This window comes from Spinacia oleracea, chromosome 6, assembly GCF_020520425.1.
Source record: "Spinacia oleracea cultivar Varoflay chromosome 6, BTI_SOV_V1, whole genome shotgun sequence".
In the NCBI taxonomy this organism is placed as follows: domain Eukaryota; kingdom Viridiplantae; phylum Streptophyta; class Magnoliopsida; order Caryophyllales; family Amaranthaceae; genus Spinacia; species Spinacia oleracea.
The window spans coordinates 132,055,639-132,080,774 of record NC_079492.1 but is presented as its reverse complement, the minus strand read 5'-3'; the positions used below and the strand labels follow the sequence as shown (position 1 = coordinate 132,080,774).

The window sequence follows — 25,136 nt, the reverse complement described above, 5'->3', positions numbered from 1 at the left end:
CTACATATATACAACTCTACAGTACTCCATATACATACATACAGTGTGTGCTTGCGCGGTATTTATACCATTACTCCGTATATTTTACCCTTATACTTGTCTTCATAAAGAAACAAGAACATTTATCCACATTATAGTAGCTTTATAAAATGTATGTACGCATTACATACATGCTCAAATTTGCAGCAATATATACTTCATGCATTGAGGATGAATTGGACTTGTGTTGTTATGTTAATCGTTATCTATTGTCGATATAAGTATGTAACTCTTGTAAGTTGCACTGAATATAAGACTTTTTATAAACTGGTGCCGATATTAATTCTTTGTTGCTAATCTTGATTTGAGGATTATTACCTCGTCCTAGTAGGTCTAAACTCTAAAGAGGAGTCAATTTAACTATTTCCAACTGAAAACAAGTTGGATATATCATTGCTAATTTCCCTTAAGTGTACGTTAATCCTGACTTCATCCTAATACACGGGAGTAATGAAGTCAAAGACACGTAATTTAGACTCTTTAATTAGTACTCCGTATATTTTATCACCTTAATTCAAGTCTCAACTGTTACTTCCTCTGTTTTCATTTTACTATGCAACACTTTCACCTTCACACTTGCCAATGCATAACTTGATTATTATTGCTACCTCCGTTTCATAATGATCTTTACACTTTCCGTTTTAGTCCGTTTTGTAATGTTGTTTACACTTTATTTTATTCTACTTTTGAACATGAAACTTTAATACATTACCTTTCTTACCACATACGGAGTAATATTTACAATTTTTTACTCACTTTCTCTTACTTTATTCATTTTTTTGTCCTTACACCCACCCACCTTTTTACACTTTTCTCTTACTTTATCCATATTTTAGTATATGGATGGTTTTACAATGGCTACAAAAAATTGGTAGCCGTTGTAAACTGTTAATCGTGACAGTCAATTTTATTAAATAAATCTACACCACTCGTTTGGTTGACTAATAATAAAAAAATAAATAAAGTAACTGCTCCATAAATCAGGTTTTACCATTTCCCTTCCTTCTATTATCTCACAAGAACATTAATGGACGGAAGCCTTCAAATCAGTCGTAATTTGAATGATTATTTGTGAAAGTAATACTATACCATTCTCATATCATTAACAACTGGTTGCTATTAGTGCTATACGGAGTACTCCGTATATTGCTATAGAATTCTTAATTACACAGTGTCTTCTTCTTTTTTGACAGATACACAGTGTCAATCAATAGAGTTCCCTTATTTTATTTTATTTTTCATAAATGGATTATAACTTGAATAAAGATAAAATTGTTGATTAACTTTTTTTTTATTATGTAAAATAATGTAGAATTACTGGATTAGTCATAATACTTGAATAAACGCCTTAACAACGAAATTCGGAGTAGTTCCAGACTTGGAAATTGGAAAGAGGAGAATTTTGTTCCATTAACATCATGCAGTTAATAATCAAGATTCAAATGCCTTATTTCCATTTATATGAATAACTGATTTTTTTTTTCATTTTTATTTTAATGGTCAAACAAATAAACGGCCAAGATTAGTCCGGTAAATTCAATGGTTCAGATTAAAACAATTACAATGGCTACCACTTAAATAGTAACTGTAAAGATCTTTATGAATTGGTGGTAGTAATAAGTAAAAAAGTTATAAAAAGTTGACACTCCCCCGTTCTTAAATATTACTTCGTAGTCCCGTTTTAGACTTTTCATCCGTTTCAACTTAATATTTAAACATAAATATTTCAAAATACGTATTTTAAAATATTATAAAACTTTGATATTTGAAACTACACATTGAGACAAATAAAACAAATTTTTACGTGAATATTTTTTTAAATACTGCATCGGAAAGAAATTAGAAGATCTTATCCCGTTGTGAAGTGTGTCAAGATTCCAAATATACTAATATTCGAGAATAGAATAGAGTGTATCATACTACGTTGTTGGGTACTTTATTTCTTTTAATACTAGTGTGTGCCCGTGCATTAGCACGGGGTAATGATAAAACAAAAACTAAAAACAAACTTACAGAAAATTTAAAGGAATTAAATAATACTTAATTTTTTACAATAAAAAAATCAAATATAAAGTTTTGGCTCGTATAAATCATTTTAATAAAAATTTAAAAGTTTTACTCCGAACATGAATGAGAGAAACAATTAAAAATGTGTATAATAAGGGCGTCTCATATTTTTCTAAAGATATCTTAAAGTTTCTTTTATGAGTTAGAAAGCCTTTTACATTTGATCAATCTTATATAATAATAAAAATATCACTGGCTATTGTAACGCCTCTAAAACTCTAATGCAACAATCTCATGAACTCCCTCCAAAAACCAAGTGTCCTTCCCTTGATCTGTTGCTACTCCAACCCCATAAAAAGTCAATTTCAACCAAAACATCAAAGTTCCGCTTTTTTGGTTCTTGTCTAGTGTCACGGTGTCACCCACCATGCCACCCTTGCCACCCATCGCAACGCCCATGTCTGTCGTCAACTCTACCACAGAAATTCAAAGCACTACGTGGTCAACTTAAGCATAATCAGATAGCTAAACTAAGAAACATTAAACTAAACATACGAAATGAAAATTTACTATAGTCTTCCCATGCATCATCATGACCCAAATGGAATTTCTGCAGCCAACCCCATCAAAATCTAAATAAAAGTAAATCATTAATTTTGTAAATTGTAGATAAATTAAAGAACATAATAAATCGAAAGTAGATAAGTAATGCTAGCCACACTAAACAACAAAATGACATGGTACCAACGTACGAAAGAAGGATTAACCGATCTTACTATTGAAGTAAGCACCTTGCCGCAATGCAGTGCATAAGATGATAAGACTACATAGTGCATACAAAAGTAAATTAACAAAGCCATTGTAAAGGAAAAGAAAACATACTTTTCGAGAACACATGTTTATTTGTTTGAGTTGCATGTCTATATCAATGACTCCTACAGGCGCAACTTGCGAGTACGTAATACCTTCATCGGAAACTCTTTGGGACTCAGGGTCTAATGTATCACACGAACATTCGACATTGTCCGGCACCACTAATTTTTAAAGATTCTTCCGCACCATATAATCCCTTTCATATTTCCGGCCAAAACATAAGAATTCATATTCATTCGATCACAATCACTATAAAAATAAGCTACTTGAAGCAGATTAATCTAAAATTTTAAGCTAATAATTAATTATGTTAACTGGAATAGATTGATGTCACTGTACGTGATGCCAATGTTGGTGGTTGTTGCGTTGCCTACTTGCCTAGTGCTTTCAATAAAATAAATAAACTCCATATATGTATACAAATATACAATACTCCCTCTGTCCCTTAATACTCGACTTGTTTTGACCGGACACGCTTGCCGATGCACAAATTTGACCACCAATTTCTTTAACTACATATTATAAAAACTTATAAAAATATTAATATTTTGAAAATATATATTAAGATGAAGCCAACAATATATTATATATTAACATTTATTTTCATATACTAGAAATAAAATTGGGTCAAAGTACGTAAATTATGTGAATAGTGCAAAAAACGAGTTAGGGAAGTAATAAATTTTACATTCATAAATTAAGTAATCATTTCTTTTTTTCGCATTCACTTTTATTCAAATTAATTATTTATATGAAAATACACACATAAGTTGTAGTTGGTTAAAATGGTAGGAAATGTAACTATTAACAAATGATATTGGAGTATATAACATAGTATAGAACATTAGCTTGTAATTAGTTTGTTACTTAGTATAAACACTCTAGCTTTGTACTATCTCAATTAGTTACACAATTAATAAAATGTAGTCTTTAATTTCTCTCTCAAAGTTCACGAGCTACCAAGCTCCAACAATGGTGTTCCATGATTTCTTCTTTACTTCCTTCTCCTCCTTCCCCTAAACTCTCAAATTCAACATGGTATCAGAGCGGGACGATCCTTGCTCTTCACTTCCGCATAAAATTTTCGTTCAATTCAACCCATCAAATTTTTTTCCCCCCAAATTTTCTCGAATTCGGTCAAAATTCGACGAATTAGGGATTCAATTTACCCTGATTTCTTCTGATTCCATTCAATGATTGTTCATTTCGAATCTTGAATCAAATAATTGTTGATTATGGATTCCCCAAATTCTAGGGTTCTTGAAAATTAGTGATAGATTCTTGATGCTCCAGAATCTGGGTACTACTGAAATTAACCGCAAGCGTCTCTTCAAACATTCCTCTCCGGCGATAACCAGAGGAAGATGCTGCCACCTGTAACACCGCTTTTGCAATCAGAGGCGCAGAATCATCATCAAAATCGCCGTCGCCATTGAGGAAACTCTTGGAGAATTCAAGTTGGTGGATTGCGATTCTTGAGGTCGTAGATTGTTTGGAGCGTTCTTGCGCTTTCTTGTGCTAGATTCGGTTTGATTTCTTGATCTTCCTGATTAGTTCCTTTGATTTCAAATTGGCAAAACTTTAGCACTGTTTTAGTGATTCGCTGCTTGATGAATGTTGGTGAATTTGAGGGTGATTTTTCTCAATTTTAGCGTCGTTCTTGACGAAATTCCAGGGTTTAATTCCCAATTTCGTTTGTTCAAATTGAATTGTTTGTTGCTGCTGGTTCGCCATTCTTTTTGGAATCATCTCAGTTTAAATCATTTTTGGGAAATTGTTGTTGCTGGCGATAATGGTTTGCGACTTTGAAGATTGTTAGGGTTCTTTTCCAATCGATTTCTTTTCTTTAATTGAATTCTTGTTGTTGCTGGTTCTTTTGTGAGAACTGGAGTGAGTTCTGCTTGAAATTGTTTCGATCTTTGGATGGATTCGTGAGATTGAGTTCACTTTCTTTTATGGAATGTAGTTAGGACTTCCTGTAAACATTCCTCCAATGGTATATCAGATTTGATTCAGTTTTGGGGTTGTGGATTTTGAGGATTTAAAAGCTTATAGTTGCTCCTGGAGAATGGTGTGAGCAATATAGGAATTCAGCACTAGTATTGCAGAAAATGAAGCTTGGTTGTTGATTGTTGGCATGTTTGGTTGCCATTGTTTTGGGTTGAGGTTTTCTTTTTCTTTTGAATGTTGGCACGATTCAACATTTCTTTCCAGCAACAGATTTGGAGTTCAGTACCTGTATAATCAGGTCAATTTTGTTCATTTTTCCCAACAACAGATCTGGAGAATCAGAGTCAATTTTGAGACCCAAAGAGGTCAATTTTTAGACCCAAAGAGGTCAGTTTTGTGACCCAAAGAGGTCAGTTTTCATTGATCCATTGTGATCATTCTTTTGATGAGACCCATTGAGGCTCATTTCTTCAAGGCAATATTGGACGTTGCAGTTTGATATGAGCAGTTGGTACAACAGCAACAGCAGTGGCCAACATCTATGCTTGTTCATGAGGAGTTCTTGGTGCAAAGTTAATGAAAGAATCTGATTTGAAGCTTTCAAACTGAAGATGTTTACACCATCTCCAGTTTGAGGGGGGGTATTGGAGTATATAACATAGTATAGAACATTAGCTTGTAATTAGTTTGTTACTTAGTATAAATACTCTAGCTTTGTACTATCTCAATTAGTTACACAATTAATAAAATGTAGTCTTTACTTTCTCTCTCAAAGTTCACGAGCTACCAAGCTCCAACAATGGTGTTCCATGATTTCTTCTTTACTTCCTTCTCCTCCTTCCCCTAAACTCTCAAATTCAACAAATGAGGTCTGGTGTTCGATCCTTGCTACATGTTTTTTTGGTTGTAAATGACATGTCATGATGCTGATTATTGGTAACTTGGCGAAATAAGGAGGGGTGTACGTGACACGTATACTTTCTTAAGAAAGCCTTTTAATATATTAGTATAGATAATTTAGGGTGCTAACCTTGGTAAGTGTTGTAATTTTAGGCAGTATTAAGATAATGTAGTCATTTTACATTCACTTTATCAAAACTTCTAATTGCAAAAAGCTCCTATATTGAGCTTTTTCACCCCAAAATCTCTCCCAAACCTCTAATAACCTAATACTTCTAATTACCTTTTTCAAAAAAGACAAACCTGTAGTTCACCTCAAAATCTCTTTTTCCTTCGGTAACTTTTGTGGGGGTAAAAGATCGAGTAAGATGATACATTCATGTCCTGAAATGGTATACAACACAATTAATGTAAAAAACATTATAAAATGGACTAGAACCGAAATGGATTATTCTTGCGTGAGGTCCACAATAATATATATTGTTGTGGACCTAAAGCTAATAGTTTACTCTAGCACCCATTGTACCTACATAGTAACTTTTATTGTTTATATTAGTGAATATGATAAATTAAACACCAATTTTCTTAGATATGATAACCATTTTTTGAATCAAAGTAACTCTATGTTTTTAAAAGAAAATTGTGTCACATTATTTAAACAACATATATTAACGACACTAGTTTGAAATTTTTTCATATCAATTCTCATAAACACACAAAATAAACTAGAATCAAGTTGTTGACTTTTTCTTAGGCATGGTCCACAATAAATTTAGTGTGAACCAGGTCCATATAAGAATCAATGAACTGAAAGTGTAAAAAAATCATTTTAAAACGGAGGTAGTATATGACTATATGTTTGTTTTGTTTAAAAAATAAATTAACTATCTCGTGGATTTCCTTAATTATTTTTAAAAATCTTAACAATCGTCTATGAACGCTTCATAGAATACTTGTTTATCTTAAACTTTCAGATTATGTTTGACAAAACTAATCTAAAATGAGGTAAAATTGATATAGTAGCTAATTGCATTACAAACCAGATTTAATAAACAAAATCATGATAGCACACTTGCTGACTTGCTGTCTTCATGCTTCCCATCACCTTCCTCCTTCCTTCCTTCCTTCTCATTTAACTGTTTTTTTTAAAACGACTTAAGAATGAAGTCAATACTATTAATTTAAATGCATATCGTACCGTAATAAACTATATCATATATAAAGAGCCAATAAGACAACAGTTGATGGGTGTATAAATATACATACAAAAAACGCAACACCTAAGTTTTGATCTAATTTAGTCAAACTTAATTTCATCAACAATGGCTGATTTCATTCCCAATATCAATGATGAGCTTAATCGCCATGATCCGTATAGGACTGCTTATCACTTTCAGCCACCACAAAATTGGATGAACGGTACGTATGATTATCATATATAATATAGTTTTGTTAATTACTCTAATTATTAACACTAATTATTCCTTAATAGATAGTTCTGTTTCTTGAGTTAACTAACTTGTGTTTATCAACTATTTATGGATGTGCTTGGGTTGTTGCTGAAATTTTATGGTGGAATTGGTCCTGATCATTTGATTGGTATTTCGGCTAATTTTGTGCAGATCCAAATGGTTAGTTTCCTATTATCTCGTCTCCCCTTTTTGGTTTACAAAAGTCTTAATTTGCTTTTTAGTAGTTGTATGTGCCACATTGTAGCAAGGAACTTTTGAGTAGAGTTTGCAAAAACTTATCCAATCCGTCAACCCCATGTAAACCCAACTAATATTAAAGGTTTGGGTCAAGATTTTCAACCTGTTTAATTAAATGGGTGAGCTCAAACCAACCCGTTTCATTAAATAGATTGGGTAAGGTTGAAATTTTCAACCCAAAAGCAACCCCCACCATATAATTAATTGCGCCAGGTCAACCCGCATAAAAATTTAAATTTTGGTCTTTCAAGCTTTTACAAATTACTCCCTCCGTCCCTTAATACTCGCACCGCTTTCCTTTTCGTGCCGTCCCTTAATACTTGCACTGCTTCTATAAATAGAAACTTTTTACCAATATTATATTATTTCTCACACTTACCTACTAACCCACTCCCTACAAAAAAATCATTTAAAAATTCACACCCCCACTATCTCCTCACACATTTCCTATTAACTATATTAAAAAAACACCCTATTATCAACTATCACCCATTAAATTAATAAGTCAATTCAAGTGTGTTAAACTCCGCACCGGTCAAACCGGTGCGAGTATTAAGGGACGGATGGAGTAAACTAACACCTAACAGCTGTCATTACCTAATCTTCCCTCTCAATATTTATCTTATTTAACTCATCTCAAAGATTCTCAACCTAGATTTGTTCTTAATTACACTACATCAACAACAAAGCATCAGATCTATGTTGAATTGCTAAATAACAATGAAGCAATTAAGACGAGAAAAAGAAGTAAATAATGAGCTCTTTCTTAGCCTCTGAGTGTCGCATCTTCTTAGAATTGGATGACCAATTTTACTTTCTTACTTTCCTTCATTCATTTATCAAAAGTTATTTCAACTGAATTATTTCGCCAATCATTCAACATTCAAGCAAGGATGTAGTGCAGCTCTACAAAATATTTTTTGGAAGATTTTATTTCTCATTTTTTTTCCCTTCAACAATAATAAATAATATTTGAGGTTTTGAAATCCTGCCAAATATACAGAGTATTGGAGTATTAGTTTTTGCTACGAGAACTACCTCGAAAAAAATTACCTTTTAAGTTTTAAAGGTCATTCGATTTACACATACAGAAAAAAGAACCTTAAACGGGTCACCTTAGGTTAACCCATTTATAATCAGGTTGGGTTGGGTTGAGGATCTCACTCCCTTTACGTAAATAAGTCGGGTTAGGTTGAATAAATCTAAACCCGTTTACAAATGGGTCGACATGATGTTGACCCAACACAAACCGCCTATTGCCAGCTCTACTTTTGAGAGATGGGTACCCTATTTCCAGCGGGTTAGGGAACACTTAAATTTAGGGTCGTACATATAGTCTCCTATCGGATTGTATGACACCTACTCGACTATAAGATCATTCATAATAGAATGTATGTCAGTTACTAGGGTATGGTTGACATGGTATATACTTTGACAATCAATAAACTGTCAAACGGTCTTTTACAATAAAATTGGTGTTTGACCGGGCGATGCCCTAACTACTAGTATATAATATTCACCTGAATGTTTCAAGGTATAAACAAAGTATATATTTATGTGCAATAAATATCATATATAAAAGTTGACTAAGATGCTAAAGGTCCCATGTTCGAATTGAATCAAATTGTAATTTTATCTATACTGATATATTAAAAGGCGTTGCAAATAAAGTTTATGTGCCACGTAAAACTTTCCTATTTACGCCACTTCAATCAATACAATAAGGTTCGAAAACAAGATCTCAAGTTTGGAGAATAACTCTCATTACCATCTTAACTTACTAACAATTGTTGTTTAATGCACATTAACTTATAAATACATGTTAACATGAAGTCTAAAACAACTAAATCTTTATGGTACCTTTTTTTTTTTTGGCAAATAAAATGTATTTATTTATTTCCAAAAATGAGATATTACACCAGTCATCAGAAACACCTAGACCACAAGCAGGCCATTCTACCAGACTTACACCAACACAGTAAGCCTACAAACTACAATAATTGTTCACTCATCTCATCAGTACATCTACAAGCTAGAAGCATTAAACAAAATTCGATTAACAACAGTAGTAGCAGGGTCAGCTTTGCTAGTGAAGATCCTCTGATTCCTTTGAAGCCAAATCTGATACACTGTCTCAGTGAAAGCTAAGCTGAACACTTTGTTCCTGATCTTTCCTCTTCTACATTTCTTTGCTGCTCTAGTAATCTCCTCAGTAAATGACACACTTGTCTCTCCATGTCCAACTTTCTGGATCACAGTATCCCAGACAGCACTGGCATAGTCACAGCTGAAGAAAAGATGCTCAACAGATTCATCTACTTGGTTACACAAAACACAGGTGCCATCAATATCCATATGCCAACTGAGTAGTCTATCCTTGGTGGGAAGCCTATTCTGAATGGCCAGCCAAAGAACAAACACACTCTTTGGACTAGCAGAATTGTTGCATATTAGCCTTTTCCATTCCACCTTCTGGCTTTCACCCTTCAAAGATTTGTACATGTTCTTGATGCTATATTTCCCATTGAACACATATTGAGCAGAACCAGTTGCAACTAGATCCTCCCTTCCACTCCAAATCTTCCTTTATGGTACCTTTATTTATGGGATTGATTGGAATTTATATAACAATTAAAGCATTATAAAAACTATAAATTAAACATGATATCAGAAGTCTAATAACCATCAACTATAGAAATGTCCTGTATATATCTAATTAATTTGGAGTTTATTAATTTGAAGCACTTAGTTTCATTAGAAAATAAATTAAACGAATTGTAAGATGATCTAATTGAAAAACTTGACATGATAAATGATGTATATCACCATGTCCATTTAAAAATTAGTGAAAATGTATATTGACAAACATGATAAAGAGAAACTGGAACATCTAAATATAACATTATGATGTAGGTAATGTTACTTTTAGATTCAAGGAAGGTTGTTAGTATTCAGATTTTTTTTTTTTTTCTTTTTCTTTTTCTTTTTCTTTGAGGGGATAGTATTCGGATCTATGATTAGCAATTTAGCATATGTTTAAGTTTTATTAGAAAAGCTAATTAAGCTTACTTTCTTTTATTTGTGTGTTAATAGGACCTATGATTTACAATGGAATATATCACCTATTTTACCAATATTATCCTGAACCCGAATGGCACACTGAAATAATATGGGGACACTCAACATCAACCGATTTAATCAACTGGACACCACAACCAATTTCTCTTATCCCATCTGAATCTTACGATATTAATGGATGTTGGTCGGGATCTGCTACCATACTCCCCGGTAACAAGCCTGCAATCCTATACACAGGTATTGACAACCAAAAAAACCAAGTTCAAAATATGGTCGTACCTAAAAACTTATCAGACCCTTACCTTAAGGAATGGGTTAAGATCCCCCAAAATCCATTAATGGTTGGCACACCCAATAACAGCAACATTATCGACGCTTCTTCTTTCAGAGATCCATCCACTGCATGGCAACTACCGGATGGTAAGTGGAGAGTAATTATCGGTACTCAACAAGGAAAGCGCGGAATAGCTGCTCTTTTCACCAGTGATGATTTCATTACATGGAACAATACAGAACATCCTCTTCATTCAGCTGAAGATACCGGCATTTGGGAATGCCCAGATTTTTTTCCCAGTTTATGTTGGAAAGTCATTAGGTGCTGATACATCTGTTATTGGTAAGGATGTTAAGCACGTCCTCAAAATAAGTCTGTGGGATACTACATGTGACTGCTACACTATTGGAAGATACGACATTGATAAGGACATTTATATACCAGATGAGGGGTCTATTGAAAGCGAGTTTGGACTGAGATGTGATTATGGTAAGTTTTATGCGTCAAAGTCATTCTTTGATGGTAATACTAACCGTAGAATAACATTCGGGTGGGCTGCTGAAAGTTCAATAAAGGAAGATGATTTAAGAAGGGGATGGTCTGGATTACAGGTATGCAATCACAGCTCGACCGAACCATTTTTTTTTTAAAAGTTGTGTGAAATTAATTAATGAATCTTGTTCTTGTATTTAAGGTAATTCCAAGAACTATTGTGCTCGATAAACTTGGTAAACAGTTGGTGCAATGGCCAATCACGGAAGTGGAAACACTACGGTACAATCAAGTAGATTTTCCTTCTCAAATACTTAAAGGAGGATCACGAGTTGAAATAACTGGAATCACAAACTCTCAGGTGGTTAATTTTACCATCTTTCCTTACGTGATAAAGATTTCCCAACAATTGTTGTTTGACATTTGGTGATGTTAATTGAATTTCATCTACATACATTTTAAATTAATTTATTGACATGGGCACATCATTATACTTTAGCATTAAATAAATAAAATATTTACATAAATCTCTACTCCATATTATACAAGTCAACTTATGAGGAGATTAATAATTATCGTACATGCCTTTAGAAATTAATGTACACATCATATGTAATACGGAGTATGTACAATAATATACATACAGCGTTCTGCTTATTTTATTTTATTTTATTTTGGATTAAAGGCGGATGTGGAAATATCATTCGAAATACCAGAGTTGAGAAATGCTGAGGAGCTGGACCCAACATGGACCAACCCAAAATTATTAAGCAGCAAGAAGGGTGCATCGGTTGAAGGAAAACTTGGGCCATTTGGACTGCTAACACTTGCTTCTACAAGCTTAGAAGAATACACTGCTGTCTTCTTCAGAATTTTCAAGGCACAAAACAAATATGTTGTCTTAATGTGCAATGACTTAAGCAGGTTACAAAACTCTCCTTCTAACTTTTAGCTATTTTTTTTCTACCATTATATTAAAATCTGAAAATAATGTGTCAATGATTTAATTTGCGTTGTTCTAACTGTACATACATTTGAATTTGAATTTGTTTGTACAGATCTTCTTTGAATCCAACTACTGATAAACCATACTACGGAACTTTCATAGACATGGATCCTGTTAACGATGAGTTATCTTTAAGGACTTTGGTGAGTTAAAGACATATACTAGCTTTTTTTAAAGTTCTTATTTTAACACAATCTTAAAATACTTTAACAGTATTGACAATAATTTTCTTTTTTTGGGAACAGATTGATCATTCCATAGTAGAGAGCTTTGGCGCTGAAGGTAAAAGTTGTATCACGGCTAGAGTTTATCCCACGTTGGCAATTAATAACGGAGCAAAGATGTATGTGTTTAACTATGGAACTGAAGATGTCAAGATTACTAAATTGAGTGCTTGGAGTATGAATAATGCTCAAATTAATCTCCCAATAGATGAAATTGGACAGTAATGAAGAAAAGATAGACGAGTTGCGTTGCGATGCATTAATTATGCTTAATCTAACATATCGGAAGGAATGTGATTGAAACTCTTTCTGTTTTTCGTTTAAATAAATATTTACCAGACTATAAGGTACCGTTTAATTCACTTGATTTTTCCTTATATTATCGTAATCGATACTATTGACCCTGAACTTATTTTATCTAATCATATCTTATATTATCTTATTGACCCTTATTAGAAATAATAAAAATGCGTCGTTTGAACTTATTGGCACTTATCTAATCTTATCCTTCGTATTATTTTATACGAAGTTGTAGGGGAATACAGTTAAACATACATAACATGTGCGGAACATCCCCAAAGCCAGGAAACATGTATAAAGCACAGTTGAAGCAAACTTACATTCGAAGCGTGTTTTCCCGAGTATTGTATCAACGAACACGAACAAAGAACTCCACTTGTCGTTCCTCTATTTGGTTCACTGACACGTTCAGATCCGTCTTGATTATTGTAGCTTAGACAACGCACAAGATTATTTGCTTTTCGGGATGAACGGTTTTTCTGAGAGAAAAACTGAAGAACGTAATTTAGGAATCAGGTTTAGATTAGATGGAAAACTGATTATGTGCTATATGGGAAATAATATAATTAACCCAATTATATTAATGATGTAACCGGTCAAAGACCAAATGGCCTTGACCGGCCACATCCCCACGTAAGCCACAACCCGCGCCCAGCCACACTGCAGGCCGAAGCCCACAGCGCGCGCAGCCGAGCAGCATGGGTTGTGGGCCTTGCGTGCTCGCTGCTGCGATGCTGTGCGGTGTTGCGCGCTTGTGCCACGCCCCGGGCTGGCTTGCTTGCTTGCTTGCGAGCTCGATGGCTCGTTGGGCCTTGCGCGCTTGCGCACTTGGCTCGACGGGCCGGCAGCTCCGATGCGGCTCGTATTCGCGACTAACGCCTTACGGCTATTATTTAACGTATTGTATATGACGAATCACTGTCGCACAATACGATTATTCGTTTCGCCCAACTTACGAATATTCGCGATACGATATACGATTCCAACGCAAGGTCGTAACATATAATACGTTTTCCAAACTAATTCCCGAAAAGCTATTAAATGAATTTCCGATTCATTTAATCCGGTGATCTGTTACATGTCATTGGTGTGACCTTATAGGTTCAGTCAAGAGTAAGTTGTGAACTTAATATCCATTAGAACTCACTGATCGGAAGCATTGCTCCAGCTAGCTGTTCCGATCACTTGATCTTACTGAATTAATTGTTCGCAATTAATCTGAACCTTGGTATTAGACTTAATGCACCTTGGGTGATGGACATATTTCCTTCAGTCTCCCACTTGTCATTCAGACAAGTGTGCATTCACATTCCTTTGTCGCTTAGTGTTACTTGCTGAACATAAGGTAAGATCCAAGCCATCCTTATTAGATCCGGAAGTGTTTCTCGGATTGCAGAGCTCAACTGTTAAACTTTTACAGAAGGTTAAGCCTTAACCATTCTGAGCACGACCATGCATTTTCACAGTATCTAACTTTTCGAGAGGCCTTGTTACACAACAACACCATATCCTATCAAAAATAGGAGGACAATCCATTCTTGCAATCTATGAACACTCACTTTGATTCATGGTACGCCCAATAACTGCTTTTATAGCCTCTTTTTACGGTGCGACGTTTAGCTAGTATCAAAGCGAACTAATTCTCAAACGAGCAGACATAATCACTCATGTTCTGAGGAATGGTTCTAATCACCATTAATGAGAACTACTTATGACATGACTTTAATCTCTTAAAGTGTTCTCATGGTCAATCCGATACAAGATCCAATAAGTATCTATGCAAAAGATTCTGACATCCAGTAATTCTAGTTCAAGAAACAGAACTAAAAATCTACTTGCAATCTAATCTTCATTAGTCATTGGTCGTCCACCTTTCAATGACCTGGATTAGGGATCCTTTGTGACTTCAATATTCAAGTTCACTTATGAGTGTTTCTTTGTCGAAGAATCCATCTTCACATTCCATTTGAATGTTTTGAATCACATGGACTTATCATTGAATACTAAACCAAAATTAAATGAATATGAAATAATAAATTTCATAAATATGAAATGGTTAAACCAATTGTTTTAAACACAGATCTAACAGATGTTCTAAAAAAAACTTAGAAAATCAAAGTCATCCTCCAATATGCTTGATTCCCATGGTTGCTACATGTGCGTTGTGCTTCGCTTGTGGCAACGGTTTAGTCAATGGTCCGCGACGTTGTCGTCAGTTCCAACCTTGCAAATCTCGATTTCTTTCCTTTCAACGATTTCTCGAAGTATATGAAATCGCCACAGTACGTGCTTGGACTTCTGGTGGCTCCTAGGCTCCTTTGCCTGGGCAATGGCTCCGCTATTGTCGCAATACAAAGCCACTGATTCTTTAATGGAGGGGACAACCCCAAGTTCTTCGATGAACTTTCGAATCCAAACAGCTTCCTTTGCTGCTTCTGAGGTAGCAATGTACTCGGCTTCAGTTGTAGAATCCGCAACAGTGCTTTGCTTAGCACTTTTCCAGCTTACTGCTCTGCCATTAAGGCAGAACACAAACCCAGACTGTGATCTGAAATCATCTCTGTCGGTTTGAAAGCTTGCGTCCGTATAGCCCTTAACAATCAACTCATCTGTACCACCATAAAACAGAAACTGATCCTTAGTCCTTTTCAGGTACTTTAGGATATTCTTGGCATCAGTCCAATGTGCCTCACCCGGTTCTGACTAGTACCTGCTCGTTGCACTGATTGCGAACGAAACATCCGGCCTTGTACAAATCATAGCATACATGATGGATCCAATAGCCGAAGCGTATGGAATTCCACTCATCTTCTACGCTCATCAGATGTCTTGGGACACTAAGTCTTGCTTAAATATGTGCCATGTGACATGGGTAGATGGCCTCTCTTGGCTTCTATCATATTGAACCTAGCTAGCTAGCACTTTGTCAATGTAAGTGCTATGGCTTAGTCCAATCATCCTCTTAGATCTATCCCTATAGATCTTGATGCCCAATATGTATTGTGCCTCTCCTAAGTCCTTCATTGAGAAACACTTTCCAAGCCAAGTTTTTACAGACTCCAACATAGGAATTTCGTTTCCAATAAGTAGTATATCGTCTACATACAAGACTAGGAATGCAATTTTACTCCCATTGACCTTCTTGTATACACAAGATTCGTCCTGATTTTTTATGAAGCCAAACTTATTGACTGCTTCATCAAAACGTTTATTCCAACTCCTTTATCTTGTAATTGCTTCTGATTGACTATGCCATGATATGGTTATTTATGGCCTTATTTATGGAGTATGTGTTTTCCACTACCTTTTATATATTATTTACGTGATTGATATAATTTCTATATATTCGCACCATGGTTGATTTCTACTCCTCTAACACTTTAATCTCAAATCGTGTGTAAGTAAAAATTATAAAAAAATGATATTTAGAAAATATATATCGATACAAATCTAACATGACCCCACATGACTACAATTTTCTTACTTATGAATCACAAAAAATTGCCAAAATCGTAGTGTGAATAGTGTAAAAAATCAAATGGTACGATATTTACGGAGCGGAGGAAATATATTATTTACGTGATTGATATAATTTCCACTACCTTTTATATATTATATACGTGACTGATATAATCAATCAGTAGCAATCAAGGGTAATTTTGTTTGTCATTTCAAAGCCCGATGTCTTCAAGAGCCCAACATCATATACATATGTTATCTTCGGTGAAGCAAATATTGAAGATTTGAGCTCACAACTTCAAACTCAGGCCGCGAAGCAGTTTGGCTCTGGACTTGACCAATGTCATCTTATAAGAATGAAGATTGATTGAAATAGATTCATAGATTTGTGAGGAAAATGGGTTAATTTGACGAACCTGTTGAACATTTTTCATTTCTGAATTCGATTTGTTGGAACAATTGTGAACATTTTGCACTTGAGTAATGAAATTTTGATTTTTTGTTGTGATATATAATTGTAACAACACAATTTTAATTTTTTTTTAATAATTCCACACACAACGCGTGCATATAAGACTAGTGAGTAGTGACGTTTAAACCAAACTGGCCTCGATACAATTTTAAGGCAGTAAGCCAGTAAGCCTATCACCCATTTTCATAAAACTTTGCTATTGCTTTGCAAAAAATAACAATTGAATGTCAATTTGCTTAGTTGTCTGTAAATTAAAGTCTATTTGCTACGAAATACTTTTATTATATCACGGTTTGTGAAAAATGTTAGTATGATAGGCACGGGCGGATTTTTGAATCGGGGTGTTGTAGTGTACATTTTTAAATTGGGGTGTCGACATATTACGTAAAACAATTATTTAGTCCGTATTAATTTACTTTTTCTAATAAATATAAGGTATAAACGTTTTTTTTTACAAAATTGAATTGTCGGCGGCCCACTCTTGATACCCCTGCCACCGCCACTGATGATAGGTAAGAAGAAGGGTTCTATTTAGACCTGTCAAACGGGTCGGTCGGGTCGGGTTGTAAAAAATTATTTTCGGGTTCGGGTTGAATCGGGTCGGTCACTTTCGGGTTCGGGTTTACAAATGTTTGTTCAAGACCCAGAACATTCGGGTTCGGGTCGACCCAACGGGTTGAGAGATTTTAAAACGCGCATTATATTTTCATTAATTTGGGTGCTAAAAATACACAATATGGGCCCAAATTAACAAATTTTCCTACACAAGTTTATATTTAGTCAAACTCAACCATAAAATGACGTATAATTCAAATTAAAATCATATTACACACAAAAATAGTAAAAACAACGTGTTTATTATGCTTAAATTTTCTCATAATCTCATTTATTACTATAAATACAATGATTTTCAATCGGTCGGGTCCAAAACGGGTTCGGTCGGGTTTTGACCCATTACTTTTCGGGTTACTCGGGTTCGGATAACATCGGGTTACGGATCACAAAATCTTGTTCAGGACCCAGTATTTTCGGGTCGGGTTCGGGTCGATTTTCGGGTCGGGTCCATTTTTGACATGTCTAGTTCTATTGAATCAAAACCGTCTCGAATTACCAGGCTAGCTGGCTGGAATCCGTCTTTGTGAAGGCCATCAAGTCTCGTCATAATAAACACAGAACACTACAAAGATCTAGAGCTGTCAAATTTGACCCGACCCGAAAAACCGACCTAAACCGACCTGTATTTTTGACCCGGACCCGACTCGAGACCCGATATTTTGTTAAAATACGAAATCCGTAACCTGACCGTATCCAACCCGTTAAAACCGACGACCGATTTTGACCCGCTAATGCATGACCCGGACCCGAACCTGACACCCGACCGAAATATAACCGATAACAAAATTGATTGAGCTTACCCGACCGAATAATGACCCGAACCCGATTCAACACCCGACCCGATGTCCACCCGAAACCGATTATAACCCGGTGAAACCTGTTATTGACTCAATCGTGACAACCCGTTACCTGAATTTACGCGACATGTTGACAACCCGATTTGTCATTGACTAATTAAATAATAACTTAAATCAAGTTAATATTATTTTTTATAATTACCTAATCTAGAACAATTGAAAAGCGTTAAACCAAATTTATAATAGTTAATTATAAGGTTAAAACTTGACTAGACCTGATAGCTATCTCACCCGGTATTAACCCGTGCACGATAGTGAACCCGACCTGACTTTTAACCGACCCGGTAATTATCCGATCCGAACTTGACCCGACTCGTTAAGACTCAAACCCGTAATTGTACCCGACTAGAAAAAGACCCGACCCGAACCCGAACCCGAACCGAACCCGATTTATACCGAAACGGAAAAATAACCCGACATGACCCGACAAATTTTCAACCTGACCGAACCCGACCTGAACCCGACCTGCACCCGATGATAAAATGACCGGACACGACCCGACCAGATCATGACCCGAGACCCAAAATGACCAGAGCCGGACCCGACTCGAGTAACCGTTTTGACAGCTCTACAAAGATCCCATGTTGCGAAGCACGATGTGTGTTAGAGTGTACAACTAAGAAATACGGGACTAAACCGGAAAGGACATTTGCGAAACCTTAAAAAATTGTCTTCGTATACTAAAACAAAGACTGCTTCTTTAAGTCAACGTTAAAATAAAAGAATTAGCTTAAATTTTGTAAATGATTAATAATTTAATACGGAGTAGTATTGTATAACAATCTACATCCAACACATAAATCCAACCCATCAACTAGCTACTAACTTTCATCTAATCGATCTTAAATCCTTCTGATTAACAATGGAAATTCCTAATCCCAGCTATGGGATTTGGTTAGCGCTGAGTATTATTTCTCTGATGATACTGACCATCATAGCAGAAGATCAAGCGGTTCATAATCATCATGATATACTTACTGATATTGATGATCAGATTAATGATGATGATGATCCATACAGGACTTCGTATCACTTTCAGCCACCACAAAATTGGATGAATGGTATTACTTTTACTTTTCTCTCTCTTTAATTAACTTTCATTGTTTTTCATCAATTATCTAACTTGTGTTTATCAACTGTTAATGTGCTTTGGTGGTTGGGTGCTCAAAATTGGATGTTGTTTTGGGCTATCATTTTGCAGATCCAAATGGTTAGTTTTCTCAATACTACATCTGAGCTTACTTTTTTTAAAGTTTTAATAAATATATGCTGGTATTTATATAACTGGATTATGGTGGCGGATCTTAAAAGGGTCGGTATATAAAGTATTTATCGGAATTAAAAATTTATTGACGAACTTTATATTGGGGGACCAATTGACTGTTGGTTCAGTGGTGATTGAGGCTGAACTTGGTAGGGAGGACCTGTGTTCGATCCCCCGCAACAACAATTGGGAGGGGAATGGAACCTATCCACTCAGAACTCGCCCCGAATCCGGATTAGCCCTAAGGGTGAACCGGATGGTACACCAAAAAAAAATATTGGGGTCCGGGCCTATCGCCCATTTTTTTACATCTTGCTGTATTGTTCCTACTTTTTAAGGTCAAGTGTACATTATTTTAACTAGCTTAATTAGTTTGTGCCATGTTTAATAAAGGAATTTTTGGGTGCCACAAATGGTGCAAGTAGTTAGTTGACAATAGAAATATAAAAAAAAGAAAATAGGGTGTAAAAGTTATAAAAAATATATGAAATATTTATGATTTAAGTGCGCTCATAGAAAAATAAAAAATAAAAAATAAATAGGAAATTGGGATAAAAATTACCAAAACTGGAATTGTGGTTCCTAAACAATACTGCCGGAAGTAGGGTTGCACGCCAGTCCAGAACCGGATCGGAACAGAAATCAAGAAAACCACTACTCCGTAGTTCGTATACAAGTACTCCGCGACTCCGTATGTGTAGAAGTGGGACTGCCCTTGTCCAGGGCAACAACAAGTGAATAACACGCGCGCGGATATTTTTTTATAGGTAGAGCTGTCAAGATCTTCGGGTCGAACGTCTGTTTCAAGTCCAGTGTAATCGAATTTAAGGCCCGTTTCCAAACCAATTACGTACAAGTTAAACTCAACGAAGATGCTTTCAAGAGTTGGAACTTGGAACTTAGAACTGTTGAAAGGGTATCGCATTTGTCCGATGAGGCTTTCTTAAGGCTAACTTTAAAATGGACTTGTTTCATTTGTATTCGGATAGTTGAGAATCGACGCATAGTAGTACTACTACGTAATACGTATATGGTTAAGTTTTATTAGAGTACGTGCTTACTTTCTTTTGTTGATTTGTGTGTTATAGGACCAATGATTTACAACGGCATATATCACTTATTTTACCAATATTATCCTGAACCTGTTTGGCACACTGAAATTGTATGGGGACACTCAACATCAACCGATTTAATCAACTGGACACCACAACCAATTGCCCTTTCTCCATCGGAACCTTACGACATCAACGGATGTTGGTCGGGATCTGCTACCATACTCCCCGGTAATAAGCCCGCCATCCTATACACAGGTATTGACAACCAAAATAACCAAGTTCAAAATATAGTCGTACCTAAAAACCTGTCAGACCCTTACCTTAAGGAATGGGTTAAGATCCCCCAAAATCCATTAATGGTTGGCACACCCAATAACAGCAACATTATCGACGCTTCTGCTTTCAGAGATCCATCTACTGCATGGAAATTACCAGATGGTAAGTGGAGAGTAATCGTCGGTACTCAACAAGGAAAGCGCGGATTAGCTGCTCTTTTCACGAGTGAGGACTTCATAAATTGGAGCATTACAGAACACCCTCTTCATTCAGCTGAGGATAACGGCATTTGGGAGTGCCCAGATTATTTCCCGGTTTATATTGGAAAGTCATTAGGTGCTGATACGTCTGTTATTGGTAGAAATGTTAAGCATGTCCTAAAATTAAGCATATTTGACACTCAATATGAGTACTATACTATCGGAAGGTACGACATTGATAAGGACATTTACGTACCAGACGAGGGATCAATTGAAAATGTTATGGGTTTAAGGTATGATTATGGTAAATATTACGCGTCAAAGTCATTCTTTGACGATAAGACTAATCGCAGAATATTATTGGGTTGGGTCAATGAGTCCTCAACTCAAACAGAAGATATCAAAAAGGGTTGGTCCGGACTTCAGGTAATTAATCAACCGTTACTTAGCTCAGCTCCTGATTTGTATTTTCAATTTCCAGGAGATGGACTAATTAGAAATATCTTGTCCTTGTTGTGTTTTAGGCAATTCCAAGAACAATTGTGCTTGATAAATCTGGAAAACAATTGGTGCAATGGCCTCTCACAGAAGTTGAAACTCTACGAGAAAATCAAGTAGAATTGCTCTCTCAAGTAATTCGAGGAGGATCACTCGTTGAAATATCCGGAGTCACAGCCTCTCAGGTTTAATTCATATTTCCCCATTTCAACTTATGTAACATATAAGTAGAAATGTAGAATATGTGGATCGATCTTGCTACTAAATGCTGGAGATGGGGCTCGAACCATCAAGGGGTTCAAATGAACCTTTGACCACTAGAGCAAAGGGAAATTGATGATTTATTCTTACATTTATTAATACATATAGCTTATTTTTTTATCTTTGGGGGGCAGCCGCCCCTACCCGCCCCCCTGTCTCCGCCTCTGACTATACAAGGTTAATTTGTGAACATGGGTGTGAATACCCAATATGGGGGAGAGTTTAGACCACTTGCATTTCAAAGGAGCTAATTAATTTGTTTTTGTTTTTGTTTAAGGCGGATGTGGAAATTTCATTCAAAGTACCAGAATTAAAGGACGTCGAGGAATTAGACCCAACATGGACCAACCCAAAAATATTGTGTAGCAGGAAAGGAGCATCAATTGAAGGAAAACTTGGACCATTTGGAGTATTAACACTTGCTTCCAATGGCCTAGAAGAGTACACTGCAGTCTTCTTCAGAATCTTCAAAGGCTCAAACAAATATGTGGTCTTAATGTGCAGTGACCAAACCAGGTTAGTCCACCAATAATAATATAAATCCTGAATCACTCCTATAATTAGAAGTACCACAATATTTACAGAATTTCTAAAATAGTATATGTGGTTGTATAGAAAATGTTCAAACTCAGATTTCGACATGACTAGATATCAGGTTTTCAATGGCTACAAAGAAAATATAGCCACTAGTTTTCAAGCTTGATCCTTTGTTCTTAAAGAACCAATCATGATTGTTCGTCAGTTTGACTTAAAAAATAAATAACAGAATTAAAATCAAATTAAGAAAATTGGAAAATGTAGTTATTTACTAAATATAATTAGAAACATTTTCTTTTTTTTTTCCGTTAAGATGACCAAAAATAAAAAGGGATTGTCTTTGATACTTAAATATGCCTAGTTTCTACCTCCACAAAAATTAGAAGGCACACCCGCTTGAATGTATATATATAGTTGTACCTGTAACCGGATTAAACGCACATTTCTTTAATTTAAAAACACATTTTTGTCATTTAAATCATACTTTTGCAATTTTGAAAGAACATTTAAAAATTATTTTTATTTAAGTGATTGTGTTGCATTTATCATTATATTCTTTTAAAGTGGATGTGGTTTTTGTCCGTAAAAATATGCTTGCAATCGGTAAATATACATTTGCTTTTAAACAATAAAAATGTGTTTTTTGAATGATTAAAAGTATAAAACGACTTAGTTGCATTTAACTCTACATGTAACCGGATATACTTTCTACCCAATCTCCAGACAAATCTCACTTGATGGTTGTATTTTATTTAGAATGAATAGGATTAATTAATGAAAGAGTATTAATTACTTCATACGTAGTATTATTTTTTGGTTCTTCATTCCATCAAATGACAACAGTAATTTTAGGGGAAATCATTCATCATTATCCCCGTCAAAAAAGTAGTTATAGATCATCATTATTTCTTCCACATGAGTTTATTGGCATTTCAAGAAATAAAATGGTAAGAGATACACTCATATACAATGAAGGACATCGAAACTTTGAGAATCAAATAAATCAATAAGAAAGGGTTAAACTTTATCAACTGATTATAATTCGGCATTACTACTATTTTTTGTTGTAAAATTTCCATTATTATTATTACTTTTTAATCAACTAAATGAATGTTCTTGATCTAATGTTAAATATCAATGGTCCAAATTTAAAGATTTTAGTGGCTATAAAATGATTGTATTGTAAAATCATTCCTAGGTATATCTGCAACAACTTATACAAATTGTCTCTTGTTTATTAGCTTAAGTTTCTAATTTGTGTTATTATATCCCTATACTATTGTCCAGGTCTTCTCTGAATCCAACTACTGATAAACTAAGTTTCGGTACATTTGTGAACGTCGATCCTGTCAATGATGCGTTATTCTTGAGGATTTTGGTGAGTTGAACAAATATTTAATTTATAAAAGTATTACTACGAACAAATTATAAATTTACTCAATTGAAATTACTTGTTTTTTTTTCACATTTACAGATTGATCATTCCATTGTGGAGAGCTTTGGGGACAATGGTAAAAGTTGCATGACTGCGCGAGTTTATCCAACACTAGCTACAAACGACAAAGCAAAATTGTATGTGTTCAACAATGGAACAGAGGATGTGAAAATTACTAAATTGAGTGTTTGGAGTATGAAGAATGCTCAAATGAATCTCCCAACAGATAATTATAGTTCCAATATATGAGTAATATCACAAGATCGCACAAGATACATGCTGATACACATGAGTTATAACGAATCATTGTGATTCTATTGCCTTAAGAAACATTGATTTCATATTTATATGATTTTTTATTCTTCAGGTATCTCAGAGTTTCAACATTATCTACTAGTATTTTATGCACGCGATGTAAGGATGAATTTTAAAATGCATGTATGCTGATTTATTAACGTATAATGACTATATCGTTTGAGTGTAGTAAATTCCCCTATGGTGGGATTAGTGAGTGTAGTAAGTTCCCCTATGGTGGGATTAGTTGAGTATTTTAGTTTTGGTGGAGTATCGTCGTGAATTCGGTTCGTTGATAAAGAATTATACGAGATTGAACCAGTTATCAAAATTTCAAATTGACTTAGATGAATCGGATGGAAACCGTCCTCGCGGCTACAACAAATCGTTAGACTGTCTCTCCGAAAAGGTTGTATGTTTCAGCGATATGTGCGAGAGATGTCCCACAGTGCAAGATCTTCCCAACGATGGTAGTTTTGATGAAGGAATACCTCTTTTTGATTCAATTTGTTATGTATTTGTTAAATTCGATTTCTGTTGTAGATGTCGTATGACTCTCTATTAATGAATTGATTTTACATTCAAAAAAATAAAAACGTAAAATGACTATCTTTTTCTTCTTTCTCTGTCTTAGAGAGTATCTTAAATAAGGGTTTGATACCAATTCCAAGATTTTATCACAAATGACTAATCGAAAAGTTAAGAAAATGTTAAAAATATCTATGGCAATCCAATATGTAATTTTTGTCGTCTAAAATGATAAAATTCAATAACAAAATTTCTGTTTTTTATTTCTTAATTTGTGCATGGATTTGGGAGTATAAAAATAAAATCCTATCAAATATATAGAGTTACCATCAACCTATTTGGAAACTAATATCACATGTTATATATTTACATTTATTAAAAAAAAAATTATATCACCGAGAACACAATAAAAAGAATCTTATTAGCAAAAATGATAAAGGTCGCAACATAACCTTTAAGTCGTGTCACAATGATGACATGACATGCTTATGTGTCATGATTTAAATTGGAAACTAAAATATTTAACTTATATA

General features: G+C 34.8%; 2 protein-coding genes and 1 pseudogene across 2 annotated transcripts; 2 read left to right on the top strand and 1 right to left on the bottom strand.

Annotated features, from left to right (window-relative positions):
- The first annotated feature begins 7,268 nt into the window (after positions 1–7,268).
- Positions 7,269–12,989, top strand: LOC110785837 (fructan 6-exohydrolase-like; annotated as a pseudogene).
- LOC130464129 (uncharacterized) lies at positions 7,395–11,110 on the bottom strand. Its single transcript, XM_056833548.1, has 2 exons — positions 10,859–11,110; positions 7,395–10,073 (listed from the first exon to the last, which is right to left on the bottom strand). The coding sequence occupies exon 2, from the start codon at positions 9,978–9,980 to the stop codon at positions 9,504–9,506; it is 477 nt and encodes a 158-aa protein (XP_056689526.1). The 5' UTR covers positions 9,981–10,073; positions 10,859–11,110; the 3' UTR covers positions 7,395–9,503.
- A 5,944-nt stretch (positions 12,990–18,933) lies between the features above and the next one.
- LOC110785836 (fructan 6-exohydrolase) lies at positions 18,934–24,269 on the top strand. The gene is made up of 7 exons (XM_021990347.2): positions 18,934–19,316; positions 19,457–19,465; positions 20,608–21,476; positions 21,575–21,733; positions 22,087–22,325; positions 23,634–23,724; positions 23,821–24,269. The coding sequence occupies exons 1-7, from the start codon at positions 19,118–19,120 to the stop codon at positions 24,028–24,030; spliced, it is 1,776 nt and encodes a 591-aa protein (XP_021846039.1). The 5' UTR covers positions 18,934–19,117; the 3' UTR covers positions 24,031–24,269.
- The last annotated feature ends 867 nt before the right edge of the window (positions 24,270–25,136 follow it).